The sequence below is a fragment of the Culex pipiens genome, chromosome 1 (genome assembly GCF_016801865.2).
Source record: "Culex pipiens pallens isolate TS chromosome 1, TS_CPP_V2, whole genome shotgun sequence".
Lineage (NCBI taxonomy): Eukaryota > Metazoa > Arthropoda > Insecta > Diptera > Culicidae > Culex > Culex pipiens.
The window spans coordinates 80740309-80766712 of NC_068937.1; the positions used below are offsets into that span (position 1 = coordinate 80740309).

A 26404-nucleotide genomic window follows, 5' to 3' on the forward strand; every position below is an offset into this window, starting at 1 on the left:
GTCCTAAGCACCCGGGAGTTGTCCCATATTTAGGCCGTATGCGTCCGGAATTCCAGTTGCGCTCACGAGCCTCTATCACGAGCAGCTTGATCCTATTTCTACCGACACGACTCACATCCTGGCGTACTGATATGCTGGCAATTCTTGGTCAGCTGCTGCTTCAGCACGATATCCACGTTCTCCGACCAACCTCAACCGATCGCAGACCGCCCACCAAGCTTTGCTGATCTTCCAAGTACTTTTTCTCGATCTGCATCACCTTTTCCAGTATCAGTTGAAATGGCTTGAGCGCTGCTTGATGACACTTCCAAAAATATTCCTTGGCAAACTGCTTTTATTTCTTTCGCACTATTTGATTTTTTTTAACGAGTTGAATACCACCCTTAGAACGAGCTAGCCCACATCACACTAATACTACTGCAAGAGCGAAGCCGCCGCGATGAACTGTCAAACCCTTGACCAAGCGGCGAAGAAAACAAAAATCGCAAAAAACTGTCCAAATTCCAAAAATTGCAGGAAATCTTCACTGTCCACATGAAATCTACACATTGTATAGTCTTTTCACTACTTTTCACACGATTTACTATAAAAACTACCGACTAAACAATTCAAATTCCGCGGACCGCACACCGCCAGCCTCTGCTCTCGATGGCAGGGTTGCCAACTCAATCGAACGCCCAGTTCAAAAACTCGGCCGTTATCCCATCGCCCCCCGGTGATTTACGTTTGGGGCTGATAATTATGGCTAATTTCCCCGTAAAAAAAAATCCGATTTTTCGCATAACTAAGTCGGGTCTAGTCGGGTGGTTTCGGCCGATTCGTTGCCCAACGAATCGGCCGACCGGGCAACAGACTTCTGTGTAATCTCTACATAAGCGTCTGGTGGTAAATCGGTTGTCGAAATCGGCCGACGAAATCGGTTACAAAAACAACCGATTTTTTACCGATTTAGTCTGTGAATAAAATAAAATCTGACTCAACCCAATTTAATCGGTCTATTCGTAGGCCGATTAAAAATCTTACTCCTGACGAATCCCGACTAAATCGGCTAACTGGTTGGTTGTTTTTGATTACCCGATTTTGAAGGGTGTTTCGTTAGGTCGAGAACTGTCAAATTTTTTACGGGGTTTATCTCCTCGAGCGTGATCTCTTCCACGAGACTCGCGTTGCCAGCGTCGTCGACGGGGATGATCCTCTCGCAACCGAGGCCGGCGTCGATGTCTGGTGCTCTCGCAGGGTCTGCGGCATACAGCTCGGTGAAGTACTGGAGCACGTGCTGCTCAATTTCGGGCTGTGTTTGAAGAATTTCGTCGCGCGCATTTTTAAGACGCGTGATCGTTGTCTTTTTCCTCTGTCTTTCCCCCAGCTGGAACGTGGACAGGCTCTCGCCGGCCACGCGGGTTTCGTTCACGTGCGCAAAATTCTGCGAGAACTCGCGCTGCAACGTCAGCATCTGCGCCTTCACGCGGTGAATGGTGGTGAGCATAGCAGGATTCTGATAGTAGCCGTCGTACGCCTCCCGCAGTTCCGCGTACAGCTGCTGGTGCCGCGCATGGTGGGCACGGTAAACTTCGTTCGACTTCCATTTGAAGAATGACTTGATTTTCGGTTTTGCAAAAGAAACCCACCATTCCAGCGCAGTTCGGTACCGGTTTCGCTGGCGCGTCCAGTACTGCCACCGTACAGCGAGCTCCTCTTTGTTTTCCTGGGTCAGCAGGTGGGGGCGCAAACTCCAAAACCCACGGCCGCGTTCGCCGCCGAGGTGGGGGAGGCAGATTCGCACGGTCAGCGCTTTGTGATCCGTGAATGAACACACATGTGTCGCGGCAGCTCTCAGCTGATCGCACAGTCCCGCGCTCACATACACGCGGTCGAGTCTGGATTCGGCGTTGTGTACTACGTACGTGGGTGCGTGTGTATTGGGGTGCAGCTTCAACCACACGTCGTGCAGTCGTATTTGCTGGACGGCCGTCTGTAGCGCGGCGCTCGGGTTCGAGCTCGTGGAATCGCACGGTCGTAGCACGCAGTTGAAATCGCCGGCGAGGACGATGTTGTAACAAATAATGTTACTTATTTCGGACGCTGTAGAAACCGGATCAACAACGCGTGGTTCTGATAGCGTCCTTCTCAGACGAGAGTTATATATTTTCTGCCTGTGGTGTGTGCTGTGATCAGTGTTGAGACCGATCAACAGATCGTGTGCTGTGCGCACGAAGAGAGTAAGTAGGTAGTAGGTTCTTATTTATCGGTAATTCTGCTTCCCACAGTATAGGGGAATTTGGGGCGCATGAGTCGCCACAATGTGATCGGTGTTGTGCCGAAGGTGGTACGCGAGCGTACCATTGAAAAATCGTTCGCGCTCGGCACGGAGTGCGGTACCCGACGGAGCGTACACATTGCAGAGCGTTGTGTTTTGGACACGCAGCGCAATGAGGCGGCCGTCCAAACTCTTTTCAACGTGTGTGTAGTCGATGTGTTCTTTTAAAGCAATCGCGGTTCCGCGCCTGGCGTGGTCCACGTTGCAGATAACGTTGAAACCGGGGATCGCAATTTGCTCGTTTTCAACTTCTTGTAGAAAAACGATGTCTAGCTCTAGCGTGCGGATGAAGCTTTGTGGCGTTGGTGATATTGTTGATGTTTATAGTTCCAAGGTTATAAGACGAGAAATAGAAAATTATAATTCCTCTTCCTCGTCTTCCTCGTCGTCGTCGTCGTCGTTGTCTTCGTTGTATTTTATCTTCTTACCTTTTGGGCGAAGTTTTCTGCTGCTGGTCGACGAGTCGGTATCGTTGCCATCGGATTTGCCATGGCCAGATTTTTTAAATCCTGCATCTCCAGCGGGGGTAAGCCCACTGCCCGATGGCTGCACGTCATGGGGTGGGGGCATCAAAAAGGATGAGCCGTTTCCCTCGTCGATTGGTTTTCCTTGGTTGTCCGAACTCGGCTTGGGCTTGCCGCCGCTTGGCTTCAACTTCCCGCCGTTTGGTTTCGGCTTGGGTTTAGGCGGGTTGAGCGGCTGCTGCGGGTTAAGCGGCTGCTGCGGGTTGAGCGGCTGCTGCGGCATCGCCGGTTGCTGCGATTTCGCCGGCTGCTTGACAGCGTCGGCAAAGGTTTTCTGCACAAGCAGTTTTTTGTTCTGCACACAACCCACGCCGATGTGGAGGTAGTCATGGCAGTGTTTACAGGTGGCCTTCTGAGCATAATATACGCACTTTGTGGCCTCCCCGTTAATCGTGATCCAGGATGCAATGTTCTCCCGAACCAAAATCTTGGCTACGCGGATACCGGTGAAAGCCCCGGCAAATTCCTGGTCGTCGCCGAGTTGCTCCTCGTAAACATCACGATTATCGCCGTAATGCTCGAGAAACTTGGCGACGTCGGCGTTCGAAAGGTCGAACAGTTTCACCAACACTGTTTCGTCCTCGATGGTGATGGTCACTTGGTGTTGTTTCTTGTCACTTCCGGTCAGCTCATGGGCTTTGCCATGTTCCTCGCACACCTTAAGGGCAAGGCTGAGGTCAGTGACCGTGACGAAAGTAACACCAAGGGTTTGGCCGACGACACGACAAGACACTCGGTGGAAAATCCCAATCAAAAAGTGGTCCCTCCGTGAATACCGTGAAATCCCCGTGATTCAGCAAAGTCACGGTAACTTTGAGGGACCCCTCGGTTTTCGTCGAAATAAATGTTTCTCGCAGCACTTCTTGTTGATAAATATTTACAATCGAACAAACAGCTGTTTTGTGTTCCGGGTTTTTTTTTCCTTTGGGGGGTAAGGCACAGTAACTGGTCCAACTCGCCTGCGTTCCGGATTCCGGCACGTAAAAAAACCAATCTGGTGCAAGCTGACTTACCACATCCAGCAATCTCAAGCTGGAAAAAGTTGGTGAGGATCCTCCCGGGATCTCATCCACCGTAATCTTCTGGCCGAGCAAATAATGGCTTACCAATAATGCAGTTCCTTTTTTCCGTTGATAGCTCAAGCACCTAAAAAGTCCGGCCGAAAAGAATGAGAAGAGCCGCTGCTGCTTCCGGCTGCGATGAAAAAAAGGCCGCTCTGGAGAAGAGGCAGCGCACTCCAGATTTCCTTCAAGTCACGATTCTGCTTCTTAGCGGTTAAGCTTTTCAGCTTCCAAATTTTCCTTGTGCTTGTTCAACTGCTGCTGCATCTATTCGGCTTGGCGGCTATCCGTTCCATAGACACCAGTACGACGGAAAAGATGGCCGCAATGCCAGGGGCACGACCGGTTACGAGGGCGAGGCGGTCCATCAAGCGCATCGCAGCAGTCACCGAAGAAGCGTCTCCAGGTCAGTCCGGCCAAGTACCAGCCGCTGGGTCTGCCAAGGTAGAGTTCGGTGCCGCCAACAGCGCCGGGAATGTGGACGGCGAGGAGATCCAGATGCCGGTACCAGCTGGTCTACACGGAGGAAAGCCTGGCCAGTACGGACAAGAATAAAATGCTGTACATTACGCACCATATGGAGGTGAAACGGATACGGTACTTGCCGGTACAGTCTGGACGAGGAGTCGAAACGTTCAGCCAGGGAAACAACGGTTGTCGGCGGGAGAACTTCAGGTTACGACGATTTTTCACTAGAGCGCCGAGAGCCTCTTTCACCAGGCTGCGGTGCGGCACATGCCGCAAAGTGGCCAGGACAATGAAACATCCCCAAGGCGGTTCCGAACCTGGACAGCCACCTGTTGGTACGGGCGAAGGAGAATGTGGCGGAGTTTTCTATTAGTGCCTGTTGTGTACCCGGGGGAGCGAACCAAACGAGCGACTACAAAGTCGCAAGAATAAACTAGATTAAGCCCAGAGTCCCAGGGTGTAGCGATCCGGTGCTCTTCGGTCTCGTTCAGAACGGCGCGGGAAAGGTCGATCGTCTCCAGGTAGAACAGGTGAATCTCCGCTCGGCAGTGGCTGCGTCTCGATCTCGAAGTTGTCCAGCAGGATGTCCAGCGGAAGTGTGCCAGGTTGAGCTTCCACCGATGTTGCGTTAGCGACGCGAACAGTGCCGATCGTGAGGAAGACAAACGGCGGGCGGGTTCGGAAACAGCCCGTGTTGGAATGGATTGATTGAAATAATTTTGTTGTTGCTACTCGATGAAAAGAATAAAAATCAACACCGAAGGCCGAAGATGACGGCGGGTTGGTTCCGTTTCCAATAGCAGAACCTTATGAGCCAAATCATGCGGCAGCACCAGCAACGACGCACCACAACCGCAACGACAGAGACCAAATCACTGGTCCTCCCAGTTGCTACCAAGTGCTGTCGAAGATTTCTCCTCCACCGAAACCTCGAATCATCACACCTAAAACCATCATCAACAAGATGCCTGTTGCAGCCAACCATTGGCCACTCCACCCTAACTCCTCTTAGTACTTTGTAAACAAGTACCCCTCGCCAAAGCAGTGTGGTGAATTACTACTCAGTCAAATCAATCCGAATTCTGAAACGGAATCTAATTAGAATCTTATACAAATTCCGGTTGTTGCGTTTGAAACAGAATTTGTATACGATTCTAATTAGATTCCGTTTCAGAATTCGGATTGATTTGACTGGGTAATGTCACCACACTGATACACAAACACAACGTAGGGTAGATTTGACATTTTGTTTATTTACGATCTGTGATTGAAGAACTTGTAATTAGCTTTAAGGACAAATGTTTCGTGTTAAGTTTAAGTGAATAAATCGCTCTCTTTACGCTTAAGCCTCCGAGCAGGCATGTCGCCTCTCGGAGCACTTGAATCCGGTGTTTTATTTATACCACCCCGAACTCTGGTCCGCTGATCGTCCGCTTCATCTGCTGCTGGAAGGAATCGGTGAGTTGGTGGTTCTGGCCCCCGCGGAGTCGGCCCCTGGCCAAACAATGCCCCTGGTCACGAAAACATCAGTAGTGGCCGCCGAAATAGAAAAATCCAATTCAAACCTACCGGAAATAATCCCCACAATGGGCGTTTTGGAAATTTCCACGGGGAACGTGTCCAAGGCGCAGTTATGTTGCGTCAAACAACAAAAGCAAAAAGTGGCAAAGATTCCAAAAAACGCTGCCGCAAAATGTACATCGAAACAGAACCACAGAAATTGAACCGGAAAAAGATTGAGTGGCGCAACATCGCCAAAAGGCCAAAAGGACGACCAAATATTTATGCAATCTGAGCAGCAGGCCTCGAAGGGTAAGCAGGTTGCTCCGAAGGAGTAACACCACCACAGGATCCGGCTTACTCCGCAGTAGCCGGCGCCTCAGCAGCAGCCTCGACATCGGCAGGCAGTTAAGCAGGCCTACCGGGTTAATAGTGGGGCAAGAGGCTATGGCCAAGACTGCCCCAATTTTGTCCTGGAAAGCCTGGATTGTGATTCACGGTTGGAATTCCAGAATTCCATAAATATTTGTGCTCACATTTGCTGCTTCGCACACGCTCAACTTAAAAACAAAAACACGCTTCACACACACTGAGAATAGACGGGAGAGCTGTCACGACAGCAGCGCCATCAGCGCCGGGTGAGTGGATGCCGAAACAAAATTGCATTTGAAATAACCGTTTTTGGAGGACGATGGTTCGGCACTCGAGTGTCCCGTCTGTTTGTCTGTGCCCATATTGCCCCAACTCTTATGGTTCGGCGAATGTCCCCCCATCGGAACATCCGTGGGGCCTCCGGCCACTCCGGATTGTGGCCACTACTGCCAAAATGTCAAATTTCATGTGAGGGGCGCCGACTAGTCCAAAATGTTGGGGGGGCACGGTTGTTATCCGAAATCGAGAGGTAAGAGTGGCGATTAGATGTTAAAGTTTCTTGTATATCACGAATTTTAATAATTTTATTACGATGTGATACGATTTTTTCATCCGGAATCATTTTTTTTAGAAAAAGATAATTTGTTAAAACGGGATTCGAACTGGCGGCTTTTGGATTATTAGTCCAACTGCCTACAAGCGACCGGCTCCGTGGCTTAATGGTTACGGCTTCTGCCTCACAAGCAGAAGGTTCAGGGTTCAAATCCCGGTCGGTACCTTTGAAATTTGGAATCAGGAATTGGAATTTAGTATATGAACAAAAACGAAACTGAATTAGGTGGGATTCGAACTCACACCTTTGGATTGATGGTCTGGGACTCTAACCAGTCGGCCATCTGAAGGTTATAAAACATGTTGTATTCTTCTCATATTAAATACGCTCTGATCCCTGATTTGCCTGAAGGGATTGGGAGTCTTAAGATAGATCAAGGATCTCTGCCATTCTGAAATGGGTCGTTGGAAGCAGCGCGAGGGCTATCACCACCTAATACCCGGGACTGAGATAAGCTGTATCAGCATTCGGCATATACAAAGTCTGATACAAACTATACTTTCCCATAATTTCGCTACCGGTTAGCGGGTATTGGATTGGACCACACACACACATTGACCACAACCTGATAAGTTGGCCAACTGCGATCGTTTGACGTTTGATTGTTAATATTCGTTCTATTTTTTAAAATGATTTTTTTCTGGAGAAATATTTAAATTAATTCATACGCCATGCGTCAAAAGCTTGAGAAAATGCATGAATCATTTGAAGAAATAAAACTTCCGTAATTTTTTTGTTGGCCCTGAAAAGCGCCATTTTGTTAAATTGCAGCCGAAGTTGATTCTTGTGGCCATCTTCTCGAGCGTCTATCGAAGTAGGCCTTGTTTTTCTCCTTCGACTCCATTTTGGCAGCAATTTCACGCACACACTGGCGCTGGTGTGTTTCTTCTTCTCGGAGCTCGCTCTTGATTTCCTTCAGTCGTTGTTTTTTTCCACTGCTGCTGCTGCTACGATGTAGTTGATTCGAACGATGACGATGTAATGAACAAAACTGGCAGAAATGTTGCCTTTACGACTTCCCATCCCCACCAGTGCAACAAAAAGCGAATAACGTAGGAATGAGAAGGAATAACCTGGGCAACCGTCTCCATTCTAAGCCAATAGACGAACCCAGTTTGAAATGGCCGCTAGATGGTCAATGGTGTTAGAAATGACAGCTTCCATGTATTTGAATATGCGAGCTCAGGAAAACTCAATTTTTAAGCAATAAAATGATTATTTATGACTAGATTTATGATAAAAGTATTGATTGATTAGGTGTACAAAATGTATCTAGAATGTTATTAAAATAAAAACTGTTCGAAAAATTTACTATCGAGATAAGTACACCATTCGATTCAGCAGCAATTTTGTGCACCAAAAATATATAGTTTTCATATGTTAAGTATTTTATTTTAAAAGAAAATTAACAAAAAGTATGAAAATCGAACCATTTAGTATGGGAGCTGTCAAGTCTCTCACCATTAAAAAGCAGCGTTGAGCTTTCGCTGGATTTGTCTATATAACCCAGCTCGGTCAGCCCTAGGAAATCATTCTATCGTTGGACGCCGAGGAGTAAACAACCACCTGGATCTGGAAGCAGATGGCCTGGAGGCTCAGAAGCAGTTGGCCGAAAAGCAGCTGGCCTGGAGCAGCCCAAGCGGAGGCAGGCCAGCCGGAACGATTGAGAGCCACCGGAATATTCTGGTCACAAGACCCGAAGTGGCCAGATCCCTCAGGGGTGTTCCGTTGGAAGGCTATACGAGACTTGGCAATATGAGAACAAACTTCTTGGATTTTGATACTGGTAAATAAAATGGCCATTTTGACAGTATTGGCCACAACCTGGAGTGGCCGTACCCTCAGGGAGGTTCTCCCGGGTGGACATTTACCGAACCATACGATTTTGTGCAATATGAAATGGCCATTTTGACAGTATTTTCCACAACCTGGAGTGGCAGGTGCCCTTAGGGAGGTTGTCCCGGGGGAACATTTACCGAACCATACAACCATGGGCAATTACGAAAAAAGGAGGAATGGCCGGTGCCCTAAACGAAAGCCCCAAGGGGGGCATTTACTGAACCAACGAGTTTTGGCAATATAGGTATCAAAATTCAATGTTTTCAATACTAGTCATTTCGAAAAAGGTGGTCACAATCTGGAAAGGCCGCTACCTCACGATTGTTCCGATGGGGGGACAAACATCGAACCATACAGATATCATGGTTTTTGATACGGAGCATAAAGAGAAATTTAGCGAATATATAAATTCAATTATGTTTTGATTTGATCTGACGCATAATTCAACAAAATGGATTAATTTTGAAAAGCTTTTCTGCTAAGCCACTTTTATAAAAATAGTCCCTTTACATAACAAACTATTTTGATAATATGTGCTTTTGTGTTCGGAGTGTGGACAATCGCGATACCCCTTTACAAGATTTTGAAAATTCTTCGACATCCTTTAAAAGTACTGGATAATCTCCGCTAATATAGCATATACAATTGAATTTTATCAAAAACTTGTTCTGCATACTGTTTATGTGATTTTAATTGAGAATATTTAAAAAGTCCATTATTATGCCATAATAACTATAATTTTAAAAGAGTTGTGGTTTTAATCTGAATATCAATTACAAAACATAACTAATTTGATATTTGGTAACAATAAAGAAAGATGCTCATTGTGTCTAGGATCAACTTCGTGGGTTGAATGTAAGAAGCGTAAGTGTGTGGAAGGAAAAACCAAAAAATTGAGCAAAATTGAGAGACCTGCCAGTGAGAGGAGAAGAGCGAGAGAGCGCGCCCGCTGGCTGGTCTCGGAAAAATACAAGAAAACGAGATTCGTCGGCTGTGGAATGAAAAACTCCGACGCGGAAAATCCTATTGTCAGTAACGCTTGTGTATGTGTGTTTGTGCGTGAGCGTGCGTGTAAAACTGGTCTATATTTCTGTGTTCGAATGAGTGAGGCAAAGACGAAATGCCTATACGTGGGACAAATAATGGTTTTCGCCTGTATTGTCGAATATTTTGATTTGAACGTAAAAATACCTTTTCCTCGTCGAGAAACAATTTTCCCCATATGCAGAGGAATGTATATCAGTGAATTTTCCGTAGTGAATAAGCAGCATACATAGTTATTGGGCGAGTTTTTTTTCTTTCTAATGCATCTTTGTGTAAAATTTCATGTGCAGAATAGAAATAGAACAGTTTTTTTCGACAGGAAAAAAGGGATGATTCCATTGCCATCGGTCGCGTGTACGGTTTCCCGTGTGTGATTTAAGTTTTTTAACATCGAAAAAATGCTTGTTCCCCAAACAGAGTGATAATGTGTTTTATTGAGTGATTTCCAAATCGCGTTCGCGTGAAAAAAGGCCTTAGTAGGTGAAAAATCCTCGAATCCATCCCGCAAGCTATACACACTGAAACGACTATGAATGAGCTCATCTTTTTCTTGGTGTGGAAATCATATCTGAGGAATGCAAATGTGGCCTGCCTGATGTAGTGTTCGCCGTAATGTTATAGATTATTCTAGTGTTTTTTTTATTTTCTCATGTGCCCGGCAGGCAGGCGAGGAAAAGAAAATGGGACCTTGAATGTATAAAATATCCAATAATCACATGAAACAACACCAGCCCTTCAACACACATGTGTGTCCCATTTTACAATGAATTTTAATGTATTGTGCGACAAGTATGTGTACCGAAGGGGGCAAGCGAGGAAGGAGAGCTCATATTGATTTGGGGAAAATAGTTGAATGAAAAATTCACTCAGAAAATTACGGAAGTGTGTATGTGTATAGTGAAATTTTTCAAAATCGGAACTTATTTTGCCACGATGGACACGTATTTTTTGCTAACCCTCGTTGTGCGGTTCGGAAGAAGAAAAAATAGATGATTGAAAATAGTAGAATTGCGCACGAAAATGGGATCGACAGTTGGGTATAAATATAACTGCTTCAGAGAGCAGAGATAACAGCGTTTTTCGCATTAAAATTTTGCTAAATATGGAATATCCAGAGGAAAATCCGTAGACAATGGTTTTAAATTGGAGGAAAAAAAATCTTCGACATTTTATGGTTCAGCTGAAAACTTCTCCCGTTTTGACGTACAAGCTCTCCTCAACCAGTCATCGGTACTTTCAGAAAACGTTTGCGGATCGACCAGAGTAGCTGATATTTATTTATATATGCCAGTGTGTTCTCATCATCATCGAGCAAAACGCTTTTCTTCGCCGTCGACGTCGTCGTTGTGTGTATGGTGTAGTGAAAGTTAGCGAACGACAACCGTCCTATGTGGAGGTTTTGCAATTATGTCCTTTACAAATGAGAACTTTGACCTGCGTGACGAGCTTGGCTTTGAAACATGTGACAACTTACAACAGATAAAAACATAGCACAAATGCTAATTTTAATTGGATTTTATGCAACAAACAGTAGCGGAAATTTGAACTACTTGGAGTGATTCAACTTTTGGAAAAAAGAAGTTACTCAGTTCAACAAAATAATTAGGAAGCATGACTAAAAATGTCAGCCCAAAGCCCAAATCGGTTAACCGATATAATCCCCATGACTCATAACCGACTCACATGGATACATGGAGTAGATATTTGAAAGTGCTCAGAGTTTATTTGACCATTATGTTCAATTATTAACTAAGTTAGACAAAATATTCAAAATAAAGTTCCGATGAAAAAGCTGAACTTTTTTTTTAATGGCTGGTTGATTTTTTTTTGTTTCCTGCTGGTATAAAGTTCAAATTTGTATTGAAAAATTGTTCAGTCGATTGGTTTTATTTTGTTTACTGAATGTATTTAATTTTTTCTCATTAATTTTGAACATAATTGGCTCAGCGTTCGAACGTCCCAATATTCAACATAACATGTGGAGCTTTTTTTTGCATTATCCTATAAAGATTTTCATTGGGTATGAGTTCTAAGTATTTGAAGGACGTGTAATGAACAATATCAAACATGTTTAAAATTTCACATGAGCACGGAGAAAAAAACCTTACCCGAGATTTTCTATACTGTTCGTAGATCATCGTTTTTTGCATATTTATTAGACATGCGAGAGATTTTCATTTGATTTTGATGGAATAAACTCAGAAATTGTGAATATCGAATAATTTGTATTTGATTGATTCTTTGAAAAAAAAAGATAAAACGCTTCAACTAATTAGTACATTAAAACATCTAGATTTGCCCGGTGGAGATTTTTTGTTTCTGTTGGTTTTAGTTTCACAGTAGTTATTGCTAGTGTTTGTGTGCAGAAAACGAATATCATATTTGAATGATTGGCCCTAGTAAAATCAAGGAGAATTTATTAATAAAATGTTGTGAAAACTCTCCCGTGAAAAGTATGCAACACTTAGCATATGAAGTTAGAGGAAAATCGTTATCTGATGCCTTTGAGGACCGTGAAGTGCAGCATCAGTGCTATCAACTTGCTGAAAGTGTGTTGTGATCGGAACACGACGACTACCGACGAATAATCGAGAAGAGAATGTAAATATGGCTGGCAGTGGCCCACAGCAAGGAATAGCAGCAAGTCCTGTTGGCTCTGACGGGAAAATCAGCGGCGGCCGCTATGACTTTGAGGATGGCGGTACATTTTGCGGTGGATGGGAGGATAATAAAGCGCACGGTCATGGTGTTTGTACGGGTCCAAAGAATCAAGGTGCCTACTTTGGTGCTTGGCATTACGGCTTTGAAGTTTCGGGAATATATACTTGGCCTAGGTAAGTGTCTCCAGTAAATCAGGTCTTCAAATTTGCATTGAGGATATTGTCCTTTTCGTTATTTAAACACTCCGTGGAGCTCCAGAGTGTGACTCCACTATGACTCTTTGACGTTGTTGACAAAGGGACAGTAGTGTTCTGAACATTTTAATTTTTTATTGAATGTATACATTTTATATTATCAAACGCAACAATCTGATTGTCAAACTTAGTTGTACATTGTTAAAGTTCTATCTACTTTAGGGGATGAAATTTAAACCGATACACAGTAAAAAAACATGGTAAAATTACATCTAAAAAGAGGTACATCTTTTATGTCAGAAAAAAAGCTTTAATTTTACCTTTTACGGAGCACATAGAGGTACATTGGCTTTGATCGTCCTGTAGGAGTCCGAAGCCTTGAATGGGTAGAGCACCCAAACCTCTTTCTACTCCAAGGAACCTTCCACCCCAGTGTTTGAACTGACGACCTTTGGATTGCGAGTCCAACCGCCGCCAGCGATTCCACCGGAGTAGACTTGGTTTGGTGTGTTGTTTGTACTTATGGCATGGAGATAACTCCTACACCTGGATTGACTTAACGGCCTAACAACCAAGGCCGGGACCGACATTTTACTTCCTCATCCGATCATTCATCATTCTTTTCAATTTACTATGTCTGGGCTCTATCCATCATTTACTCACGGTATGGCGGAAGCAAAATGTTATGAATCGAGATGACCCATGGGAGATTTATACGTAGAAAGTCGTGTTTTGCCTTCCTGATCAAGAATACGTTCGATCAAAAATTTTCTATCGATGAAAATCGCGTTTTGTAGATGGCGTCTTTCACTTTTGGGGCAATGGCTGTCAATGATGGTTCTGAATTCAGGGTCCAGAATTAGTAAATTGAAATGAAAAATAATCACCAGTTGCAAAATGCTTCTACAATCAACACAAAGAATACCATGTTTTAATTGTTTTTCTAAACCAAACATGGCCGCCAATTGGGAATTGTCTTTCAGAGCCTTAATCTTAAATATTGATTCAAAATGTTTCAATAAAAATTGTTTTCTTTGTAGAAGCATTTTATTTCTGGACCCTGAATTCAGAACCATCATCGACAATCATTGCCCCAAAAGTGAAAGATATAATCCATAAATTTTAATGTTTTTTTATTTGGACAAAACTTTTACTGTTGAGACATTTTTATTTAACAGTCAGTTGGATTTTAGAAAGATATTTTGGATAGTTTTCCGGGTTTGTCTCAAAGTTCAAAGTTGATTATCAAGACATTTTCTTTTCAAGTTCCTCACAAAATATAGTTATCCAACAAAAGATCCAAAGGTTTTCTTAAGTTTGTGAATACCAATTAAAATTGTGTGTGTACGGATTTTGGCTCAGCAAGAGTTGGTAGCCTTAAGGTAGAAGTATTGAACTCAAACTAAAACATAGTAAATTTAAAATTCAATAAAAAAAATCATTCATGAGGATAATATATTTGACGTTAAGTTAGATTTTAGAATCCATCTAAAACAGACGTAGCATTTGAAAGAGATGTGAATGTTCAATAATGTGTGACTAGGTCAAGCACATGTAACATAACAAATTCAATATTGCGACATTAATAAGGTAAACATATTATGGTAAATCAACAAATATTTAACATAATAAATAAATATAAATTAATACATATTAATACACACGTACAGTCCAGACTCGATTATCCGAAGCCTCGATTATCCGAAGTTTCGATTATCCGAAGGTTTGTATGGGACTTCGGATAATCGAATCACGAACAATTTTTTTTTCTTTTCTTGTTTTAACGTCAAATTCGAGTTCTGCAACCCCATTATAGTCAAATTTGAATAGTTGATTGCCTATAATAAAATGCATTTTTTCAATATTTCAACATCGCCATATTGGCCGCCATCTTGGATTTAAATTTTTTAAATCACTTTAAGATCGTAGAAGGTTTCCTTCACTTTGGGGCAATAACTGTCAATGATATTTCTGAATTCAGGGTTCAGAAATAGTAAATGGAAATGAAAAAATAATCACGATATGTGAAATGCTTCTACAAACAACACAAAGAAAACCATTTTTTGATTGAAACATTCTGATTGAAGATATGAATGTTTTTCTAAAAAAAAACATGGCCGCCAACTGGCCGATCTGGAATGATGCCTTTCAGAGCCTTAAAGTAGTTTAGGGGTCATACAATAAAAAATTAGGCAACGAAAAATTTTTTTTTTCGTGATTCGATTATCCGAAGTGATTTTTTTCCGAGGTCTTCGGATAATCGAGTCTGGACTGTAATACATATGAACTGAAAACTGCAACCATAGAAATAAAAATGGAAAAAATAAATAAAATATAATAAAAAAATCTATGGAAATCACCGAAAAGGTATTTGTTTAGTGAAATACGCATCACTTAACTTAGATTGGGTTAAAATAAATTAAAAATAGATAAACTTTTGATCATGGCGAGCTCACCCGATCGACTGCAGTAGGCACCAGTTTTTTTTTAATTCTGTAACAGTAATGTTTCGGCTGCAGGAGCCACTCGTGCAGACTCACCTCCTCCAAAGTTTGTTGCCTAACACCAACGTCAAGCCGCCATCTTAAGAGACCATCCACGTGGACACTTTTTTGAAACCTCAGAACTATCACCCCTATACTGATGGGCTACAGCAGGGGTGCTCAAAGTTTTTGGAGGCCGGGCCAAATTTGAAGCTCAAATGAGCTTGTGGGTCAAATTTACAAAAAAAAAAATGTTATAAAAAAATTAAATTGCGTTATTTTTTTTTTAATTTTAATTCAAAAGATTTAATTTCTGTTATTTAAAAAAAAAGTCAATTCAAAATAATAGAAACCACAAAATAACGGTTTTCTATCGGTATTGTTAAAGTTTTGTTTTTATGTTTCGAAAATAGTTACATTACATGTTGAACAATTCATCTAAAGGCGTAATTTTATCTATAAGTAATGTGTGGCTAATGAAAAATCGTTCAGAGCCAGAATTTCAACATTTCAATGAAAAAATTGTAAGAAAATGATTTAAGCTTCCGTATAGTTAAACTGCTGGGAACCGTGGTGTAGGGGTAAGCGTGATTGCTTCTCACCCAGTCGGCCTGGGTTCGATCCCAGACGGTCCCGGTGGCATTTTTCGAGACGAGATTTGTCTGATCACGCCTTCCGTCGGACGGGAAGTAAATGTTGGCCCCGGACTAACCTAAAAAGGTTAGGTCCTTAGCTCAGTCCAGGTGTAGGAGTCGTCTCCCTGGGTCCTGCCTCGGTGGAGTCGCTGGTAGGCAGTTGGACTAACAATCCAAAGGTCGTCAGTTCGAATCCCGGGGTGGATGGAAGCTCAGGTGTAAAAAGAATTGCCTCAACAATCAAGCCTTCGAACACCTAGTTTCGAGTAGGAATCTCGCTATCGAGAACGCCAAGGCAATGCTGTAGAGCGAATAATTTATTTTTTTATTTATTTTATTTTATAGTTAAACTGCAATCATTATTTTCAAAAAAAAAAAATTCGACAAAATTAACCAATCTAACGAAAAAAAAAATTATTTATTTCATCGAAAACTCACTAAAATTCAAATTATTTTTAGTAAACCCTAACATGCTCGAATGATTCTAAATGCAAAGGAATGCATATTTAATTAATTTCAGCTGATTGCACTTAAGCTTATTTTTTTAATTTTTGAAAATATTTTTTTGCTCCGAAAGCTTTGTAAAATATTTGCAACAAACTTGATCGTCCGATTTCCACATTTTGTCTGCCTGAATCAGTTGGTAGTCAATCAGATTCGTTATCTAAGTGTAATGAGTTCGAATCCTGAAGTGCAATGTAAATTTGAGGGTCAGTTCATAAAAGGGTCATTATGACTTGCAAATTAATAAAGAAAACTTATATTTTTGCAACTATTACAGAATTCTACCTAAGTCAAACTTGAACGTTTTTTAAATATTTCCAAAAATGTTTGATGAAAATTTTGACGATATTTACTAGTTTCACTTACATTGAAACGTGTGAAATTGTTTTAATTATAAAATTTTTTGAACAAATTATTTGTATCCTAAAGTGGGGATCACAATATAAATCATACGTTTTTTTTAATTAACAAAAAATAAAAAATAGCATATAAAAGTTTAAAATAAACCTTAATTTTGAAAAAGTATAAAATCACTTTACAAGTGGTCCACGGGCCAATTTAAATGATCATTCAAAATGGGTCCGCGGGCCACAAAATATCACCTCGCGGGCCACGTTTGGCCCGCGGGCCATACTTTGGTCACCCCTGCACTTGTGTCTTCCTTTTATCTACAAGGACTTCGCCGCCCTGGGCTCCTAAGTGAATGAAGGTATGGCACGGAGCGACGGCGCCGAATACCCCATATTTACACAAAGAATTTTAGAGCGCCCGCCGCGGGATTCAAACCGGCGACATCTGGATTGTGAGTCCAGTGCGCGGTCTGATTGAAACAGCAATTACGTGCTGTGTAAATTTACATATTTTTTTATGTGTAACCTAAAAACCCGTTTTCCGGTTGAGGAGCAGGGGATATTTTTTTACGGGAAATTGATCTTAATAATCTAAATCCATTTTAAAGCCCAAAACCAAAGGTGGTCAATAGGCCGTCCCAAAAAAAAAGAAGAGTTGTCAAATCTTTGGTGCTCACCCCTAGAATGATAGATTAGGATGTCAGGAACAAGGTTTCCATACAACAAAAAATCCCAAAAATGGTTTACAACTCGCGCGTGGAGCTTCAATGAAAAAAGTGCATTTTTCGAGTATTTTTCAGAAATGCGCGTAACAATCATACTAAAGACATTCAAATTTGGTTGCCATGGGCTTCAAGTTATAGTTTAATGTCCTCTGAACAAGTTCCTGTACAGACAAGGTCCATAAAAGCTTGTGTTTGGGCATGGCAGGGCGTTTTAGGAAGAAAAAAAAAATTATTTTTTAGCTAAAAAAAAAAAATTCAAAAATCACTCTCCAAAACGAGCCAGAAAATTTTACAGCCATAACCTGGGTGATGAATAGAGAGAATGCGTAACGTGATTTTCGAATGATCCCACTTTGCATACATTTACAAAGTAGGAGGCTGTTCAAGCACAATCATGACTTTTTTCTTACTGGTGAATGAACTGTTCTATAATCAGCGAGAAAACATCGCTAGTTCTAGCGAAGCTGATCCAACAAGCAGAGAAGATTTTCACTAAAACACTTTTCAAACAGAATCAAACAATAAAGACAGCTTCCGCATGGATACAACCGCATCTATTTCATAAACAACTTCCATTCATAATTATAAAAAATGACGATCTCGCCTTCAACTTTCTTAAGATTCTTGACTTCAACTCCAGGTCCTCAAAAGCCACACATTTTTAATTTTTGAAGAAAAAAACAAGTTTTAAAGATCGATAACAATAATCTCTACTTTTGGCGAACAGTAAATTGGTTCCACTTTGACAGTTCAAAATTGAGGCCGTTTTGCGAACCACTGTTCAGCACCCAGGCCATAACTTATGCATTCAGCTTATAGGAATTTTTACGGAGATTATTTTGCTTTTTTCCACATTCAATTTAAGTCCTCTCAAAGCCGAGATATTTGCATTTTAGTGAACAAAAAGTGACGAATTTTCAAAATTCTTAGTATATAAGCGTTTTTAGCATAAAACATTGGTTACTATGATTACAAACGGGATGGCATATATTTAGGATATTTTTATTTTGCTCGCTCATAAACGATATTTGTTAATAACATTTAATGAAAAAACACAAGATTTTCTCACTATGTGACGTAAACGACAAATAATCATAAATCAAAATTAATTTTATTAAAGTTCATATCTCTAAGCTGTAAACGTGATTTTTTTTTGCATGAACATTCGAATGAAACAAATTCATTTAAAAAAAACGTATTCTTTCAAAAATAGTTACCCATTATAGCTTTATTTGTTTATATCGAGAAAATCGCAGAGCAGTACTTATAAATATGTCGTTTACGTCACATTGTGAGAAAATCTCATATTTTTTCATGAAATGTTATTAACAAATGTCGTTTTTGAGCGAGCAAAATAAAAATATCCAAAATATAGGGGCAGGGGGGGGGGGGCAGAATGGACCATGGGGGCAGAACGGGCCACCCTTGGTTTTGGGCTTTAGAATGGATTTAGACCAAATGTAAGGCCAGGGTCTTATAAAGGACGTCAAATAGCATCACCATACCGAAAACGACGTTTGAATTCATTGTAGTTTTCGAATTATGAGCAAAAATGTAAATTTATTGACAAAACCACGCAAATGTTGTTTATTTCAAGGTTCTTAAACAAGCTTTCTGAAAAGTTGGATTGTTTGAAAAAGTTTGCTCAATGCTTATAACGTTACTAGATGCTACTACCAAGGTATACAAACAACAACGGAACTTTAAAATCATTTGGAGGCTTGGTGGTAGAAGTGTTAAATTAAAATCCACTTGGGGGCAGAATGGACCACCCTTTTCCTGCCTTATAAAAACAATCAAAAGTTAAAAAATTTGAGCTAAATGGATTATTTCACTCCTGGTAGCTTCACAAATCACGTTTAATGCAACAAAAGTTGATTTTTTAGTTGTTTTGACGCTTAGTTGTAAAAATAGTGTCTTTTTTCGACATATTTACACTATTTTCAAAAATCTTTGTTTTTTAAGTTACTATTTTTATAAAAGTGATCAAATTTCATGGAAACTATAATGGAAAGGTCCCTCAAGTAATTTTTTATCACCCTTCAACGTTGTATTAGAAGAAATTGCTTGTTTTCTAAGGTGGCCCATTCTGCCCCGCTGGGTGGTCCATTCTGCCCCGCAACCTGAAAAGTTAGTCGAAAAAACTTTTTTTTAAAGTGGCTCAAAAATAGTTTTGAGTAAAAAATTTTCATCAACCAAGTATACAACATTGAAGGAACATTCCAAAGCATAAGCCTACTACACTGGATTCAAACATTTTTATGTTTTTCTATGGTTTTTGGTGCATTTCCCTTAGGCGGTCCATTCTGCCCCCCCTGCCCCTATGCCTTCCCTTTTGTAATCATAGTAGCCAATGTTTTATGCTAAAAACGCTTATATACCTACTAAGAATTTTGAAAATTCGTCACTTTTTGTTCACTAAAATGCAAATATCTCGGCTTTGCGTGGGCATAAATTGAATGCAGGCCAAGGATTGATACCTAAGAGCATGCAATGGCACTGACCTTGTTGCGTGCTCTTCGGTTGACGTCCACGTAAGGAACATCCTGGAAGGAGCGTAACTAACTACATCCGTAGTTCTGTTAGATCATCCGAATTATCTTGATCAGAACAGTATAGCTCTGGTTCCTTGCGAGTGTCCTATTTTCTTACCTCCACGTTGGCTTGGTTTTCATGATGACCTAGCTGGTGGCCTGTGGAAACGGATCGTAAACCTTTGACCACCGCGGGTCAGAGTCGAGACGGCTAGAAGAAAGGGGCGCGACAATGTGGGAAAGGGAAGTAATTTGTGATTGTAGACGGCATTGTTTCGATTCGCAGTATGTTGAGTCAACTGCTGTGGATGTACCTGAAACATCGCACAACGGGGTTTCTCTTCTCTTCATTCTCAGCTACCACCTATCTCCTTTTTTTATTTTGCTCTACTGATTCTCAATTCTTCACTGATTCTTCTATTTAATATCCATTATTTGATTTTGATTTTACTAACTTTTGATTCTCTTATCTCTCAAAGCTTTTCCACTCTTTTTTAGCAATTGATACTGCTGTAACAAACTTTGTTCTGTTTTTTTTTTCCTTAAAAATATACTTTTCCTTAATGTACTAGTAATATCAAGTCTATTTATCATTCGCCTAATCTTTTTTGATTTTATTGTGAATTTATTTTTTTGAATAATTCTTTATCTGTCCTATAAATTATCATTACTATAATCTAAGCTTGTTTTGTATCTCTATTTATTAACTATTGTCTAATTTTACATCTAATACATCTAGCTTCTCATTTTTATTCTTTAAAATACGATCATCATTCTCTTACAATTGATACTTGATTTTTATAAAATAAATTCTCTTTTACTGTCTATTGTTTTCAATCTTCACCCTTTTTTTCAAACAAGTGAGGTTTGAGCCCTTACTCAATTTATGGAATGGTTAAAGGATTAACACAAATATTACTATTGTATTTTTGGTAAACTTTTATAACATGCGTAGGACCAAAAATTGTAACAAAACTCCGCGACAAAAGAAATAGCAACATATAAACACGACTTAACACTAGGAAAGATTTCAGGAGAAAACAATACACAGTAAAATAACAACTAGTTTTTGAATTCAAACTAAAAATAAAACAGTTTTTGCTTTAATGAAAGTTGATAGGCACACTATAAATGGTTAGGCGCTTATACTTACATCAAACCCTACGTAATGTACCACCCCCGGCCGAGTTAAAATGCGTAACCGGAAAAGAAGGTGTGCATGCCTGGCACGAACACTCAAAGCGTGTTCTAGCGTGTTGCTCGTACTGACTCAGAGCAAGGGTGAGATGTAGGTGTAAGGGCAGTGCGTGTTCGTCGGGAACCTGGTGCATAAGATCGGTCAAGGCCCGTTCTTACACTGAAAATTGCGAATTGCGAATTTGCGTGGGTATAAATTGAATGTTAAAAAAAGCAAAATGATCGCCGTGAAATTTTCTAAAAGCTGAATGCATTAACTTTGACTGCAATTTTTTTTGGCTCGTTTTGGGGAGTGATTTTTGATTTTTTTTAGCAAAAAAATACAATTTTTTCTCCTTAAAACGCCTTGCTCTGCCCAAACACAAGCTTTTATGGACCATGTCTGTACAGGAATTTGTTCAGGGGACATTAAACTATAACTTCAGGGGACATTAAACTATAACTATGATTGTTACGCGCATTTCTGAAAAAAATACTCGAAAAATGCACTTTTTTCATTGAAGCTCCGCGCGCGAGTTGTAAACCATTTTTGGGATTTTTTGTTGTATGGAAACATTGTTCCTGACATCCTAGTCTATCATTCTAGGGGTGAGCACCAAAGATTTGACAACTTTTCATTTTTTTGGGACGCCCTAGTGGTCCACTTCACACATGTCATCCCAGCTACAGCTGGTCCTCTTCTTCTATTGGCTGCTGCTGCTGCTGCTACATGCCGGCCCGATGTACCTGGTTCGAGTGCTCGTTCCAAAGTGACTTGCTTTTGCGAAATGTTCTGCTTAAAGGCTGGTATGCAGATCGGAAGGAAAGGGGTCAAGAAACAGCTTTACGAACAGCAGAACAAAGGAGAGGGAATGATTTCTTGGGGCTTTTCTTCACCCTCTCTGGCTTGCTTTCGCTGCCGCTGCTGCCCATTTGATTTTTTTCTTGACCGGTTCCTTCCGAAGTGCGTATACCGCTTAAATAGCGGCACAGCCGGAGAACGGCACAAAAGGGGCGCGGCCTCGAATGCATACGCTCTCTCTGATTGGTCATCTGCCCGATTTGAACTGAAAAATGGCTCATTTTGATTGCATATTTTAAGCGCTTTAACTATGTTTAGTCAAAGTTATTATGTAATAAAACGATAGCTTAAGTCTTTCCCTTTCAACTGGTGATTAAATCTTCTGGATTAATCGATTGGGGGAAAAGATATAAGCGTTTGTAATATGCCATTTTTTCGCACGCTTGTGACGGTTTGGATCGAATTTCTAAACTGGCCCCCCAATATAGTAAGTAGAGACATAGTCCTATGTCAAAAAATAATTTTCTACGAATATTAACTAACGCAAACTTTTAAACTAGAGAACGGTCTTTATACCCGAATAGTTTTTTTTTTCTTTGTGTTTATTTAAAATTCAGTCTGGGGCATCACTGTAAAGAAGTTTAATATGGTATTATTTTCTTGTCTTGTTAATTTTTTTTAAAGGTAAAATGCAGTGCGCTTCAAAGTTAGTTTGGGCTGATAAATAATTTGGATACTACTAAAGTACATAAAATTGTCACATTCACAACACATTTCATGTTTAAATAATATTGTTTTTTGTTTTTCTTTGATCTTTTTAGTGGATCATCGTATGAAGGACACTGGCAAAACGGAAAAAGACATGGACTTGGCGTTGAAACCCGAGGCAGATGGATTTACAGAGGCGAGTGGACGCAAGGGTTTAAGGGACGCTACGGTGTTCGACAAAGCGTATCATCAACAGCCAGATACGAAGGTACATGGGCCAATGGTTTGCAGGACGGCTACGGATCAGAAACATATGCAGATGGAGGTACGGCTTAGCTGGGAGTGTTTGATTCTAGTACCACGGTATTTTAATGAAGATTTAATTGTTAACCCAAAACAGGAAGCTACCAAGGCCAATGGTTACGCGGCATGCGACATGGCTATGGTGTGCGCACTTCGGCTCCTTTTGGCATGGCTGCTCGGTTTAGAACCAAGTCTATCCGAGCATCGATGACATCCTTGAGAAGCAATGAAGGTGGCAATAATCAGGCTCCAGCGCCGGATCCTGCCGAGAAAAGAAATCATAGAATAGACGATGCCCGGGGTGGATTTGTGTTGAAGGCAAAATCGGACGAACCGCCTGCGAGGCGAAATAGTCTGGTGGAGAAAACGAAGAAAGGATTGTTATCGGTAAGGAGACTGTTGCTTAGGAAATCTTATGATTAATATTTTAATGTTTTTTCTTCAAATAACTTTATATCTTTAAAGGGTCTAAAAATCAGGAAACAACGTAGCACAGGTGACTTAGAAAAACGAGGTACTGGATCCGGTAGTATACGATCGACGGCATCGATAACATCATGGCTTAGTACAGAATCATCACAATCAGGAATGACCAACAAGTAAACATTTCGACCAGAGTAGAAGTGTTGATGTTAACGAGTGTAATGCGTGTTTTTTTTCCTCTAACAGATCAGTACACACAGATTCCAATGCCAGTTTTATCGTGGAAGATGAGCAGTTAGACGGTAGTGTAATTGAAACTTATATGGGTGAATGGAAGAATGACAAGCGTTCGGGTTATGGTATATCTGAGCGAAGCGATGGATTAAAGTATGTGTAAATAGCGATTAAAATGGCTATGTATACTAATTCGTTGTGTTTTACACAACTTACTTGCAGGTATGAAGGTGAATGGATTAGTAATAAAAAGAGCGGTTATGGTGTTACCACTTTTAAGGATGGCACAAAAGAGGAAGGAAAATACAAGAATAACGTACTAATAACTAGCCAGAAGAAGAAACACTTGTTTCTTATCCGGTCTGCCAAATTTAGAGAAAGAATAGACGCTGCCGTTGATTCTGCGCAGCGAGCTTCAAAATATGCGTTACAGAAGGCAGATATTGCCGTTTCTCGGACAGCCACAGCTCGCGGTAAAGCGGAACTAGCGGATGTAGCTGCGGACCACGCAAGAATGGATTCCGATTTGGCCATTCAAATGGCCAGAGAGTTCGCTCCAGACTTTAAGCCACAACTGCTGGAACGTTTCGAACGGTTGAAACGGGATCGAATCAAACCGGCAATGGATTACACTGTCAAACAACCGCCTTCAGTGATTCCCAAAGCATCTGCTGGCGATAGTTTGATGAAACCAAATTCTTACGGTCATACAACAAACGAAGCATCTCATCTACAGTCGCAGCCTCCCAAATACAACGACGTGTCAAGCAATGTTTACCAACAGGGTGGATACAACAACAACGCGCAGCAACAACAGCAAATGTCGAACATGAACATGCAGCGAACTGCAGCTCGGAAAATGTCTCAGGCGTTTGATCGGAATGCTCAGCAAAACTATGGGAACATGTCTGGCCTCACAAACGACATACAAAACGCGTACACGAGTTCGTACACACAAATGCAGCATGCATCGCCAGTTGATGATACTGTTCACGACATGGCTCAACTGAGTCATCAGCAAACGTTAGAGTCAAACTATATCAACAGACAAAGTCATCACCAACCCGACGTAGATCGATATCAAAAAGATAACCTAGCTCGTCGAAATTCCAGTCAAATTGCTGCAAATGCACCCCAATCGAACCAAATAGTTAATCAAACGTCTATAGATTATTTCGACCACTACAAACGACCACCTAGTAGGGATGGTTCAGTCGATCGCTATTCAAGAGCCGCCAGTAGACTAGGTGGAACACAATCCAGACAATCGTCAATAGATAGATCCGGTCCTTATGTAGCTAATCAAGGTGAAACTGTGCCTGAACGTTCAGTGCGAGCTGGTTCGCAAGTGCGAGGGATGACCCCGATGAGAAACGTTACAAACGTGAACAACTCTTCGGTGCCCACCGGCAACGGAATTGGGCAGTTGCCCATGTCCAGAGGAAATACCCCGATGCGCCAGCAAGCAAGTGATCTTGCCTTTTCTAATAATCAAAAACCATTCGAAGATGTCCTGTTGAGACAACGGACGCTCGGACAAGACATTATTCCTTCCCCATCTCAACCAAAACGAACTGAGAGCCTTTATTTGGCAAAGCCACTTGGTGGTACGAATGGGCCTGCCACAGGCAATAGCGCAGTCCAAAATATGGGAACACGAGTAACCGGTGGCGGTGGCGGAGGTGGTGGTGGTGGTGGCATGTCGAGGGCAGCAAGGGTAAGTTTCTTCAAATCTGCTAGTAAACTTTTTGCATCAGGATAAAAAAAAGTGAAATTAAAAATCAAAACTATCGTGCTATCTTTTTGCACCCGCCATTTCGACGTTCCAAGAATAACGCGTTTTAATGTTTGACCTTGAATAAACAAAAAATAGAGCATGCAATGTAAAAACAATAACGAACACGATTTTGACACGGTTGACCATTCTGTGCATAGAGCTTTCTAAGCCCGATTTTACACAGACTAGCGCACCATTTGTTTTGCTGGCTGGTACAAAATTTAACCTCAATTATTTTCGTGTACGTACACGCAATACATGCGCACGTAGATAACTCTATTGTCTCGAAGTTTGGTTGAATTTGGTTGCCGGAGTCCCGAGTTATAATAACAAAATTTAATGTTTTCGGTAGTCGAGCTCGTACTTGGGTCAAACGCGTTCTGACGTTCTGTGTCAAAATAGCACAAAAAGATTGAAACTCTTCTTTCATATGAAAAAATATAACAATGCACGGAGTTTTTTCGGTTTTTATTAAATATCTCACCTCGAGCGACAAGATATCGAGCGACAAGATATCACGATAGTGACGATATGCTCAATATTATTCGCGATTAAAAGCTCAAAAATTTCGACAGATGGCGCAAAGCATCGAAGAATGACGATTCAAATTTTCGCTGTTCGGTTACATAGGAATGCAAATTTAAAATTGAATTTACAGCTCTTAGAACAACTTTTGAGAAAAAAATCAAGTAGTACGAGTGTAAACTTTTTGCCCTCTATAAATTAACGCAATAAAAAAAAATAGAAAAAAATAATTTTGAAAAAATAATATTGTTTAAAATGATAGAGCATCAAAAGTTAACAAAGTACCCAGTAACGAAATATTCTAGCAGAGCTGGTTCTGTCAGATTTCTGCTAGAACGGTGGAACATTTCTGCTAGAATGCTCTAAGAATATTCAGCTCTCTAAGAATTCTGCTAGAATCCTGCTAGAACGTCGAGACTGGGTATTAGCTCGGATTTTTGCTCAAAAGTTGTTCTATGAGCTGTAAATTCAATTTTAAGTTTGCATTCCTATGTAACCGAACAGCGAAAATCTGAATCGTCATTCTTCGATGCTTTGCGCCATCTGTCGGAATTTTTGAGCTTTTGATCGCGAATATATTTTTCTATTTTTGATCGCTGAGTATTTTCACTTTCTTTGTTTGAATTGATATA

General features: G+C 41.1%; 1 protein-coding gene across 2 annotated transcripts; it reads left to right on the plus strand.

Annotated features, from left to right (window-relative positions):
- Positions 1-10007: 10007 nt before the first annotated feature.
- On the plus strand, positions 10008-26372 carry LOC120431809 (junctophilin-1). 2 transcript variants are annotated; one of them, XM_039596927.2, is made up of 7 exons: positions 10008-10214; positions 12032-12572; positions 22624-22835; positions 22911-23200; positions 23279-23412; positions 23483-23623; positions 23693-26372. In XM_039596927.2, the coding sequence occupies exons 2-7, from the start codon at positions 12346-12348 to the stop codon at positions 25230-25232; spliced, it is 2544 nt and encodes an 847-aa protein (XP_039452861.1). In that variant the 5' UTR covers positions 10008-10214; positions 12032-12345; the 3' UTR covers positions 25233-26372. The 2 variants fall into 2 exon arrangements, with proteins under 2 accessions (XP_039452861.1, XP_039452862.1); XM_039596928.2 differs by having other exon boundaries at positions 12193-12572.
- The last annotated feature ends 32 nt before the right edge of the window (positions 26373-26404 follow it).

Bases quoted from the DNA above. Each gene is read 5' to 3' on its own strand.
- LOC120431809 (XM_039596927.2), top strand. From the start codon at position 12,346: ATGGCTGGCAGTGGCCCACAGCAAGGAATAGCAGCAAGTCCTGTTGGC. The intron at 22,836-22,910 runs GTACGGCTTAGC...AACCCAAAACAG, and splicing joins AGAAACATATGCAGATGGAG to GAAGCTACCAAGGCCAATGG. The intron at 23,413-23,482 runs GTAAACATTTCG...TTCCTCTAACAG, and splicing joins CAATCAGGAATGACCAACAA to ATCAGTACACACAGATTCCA.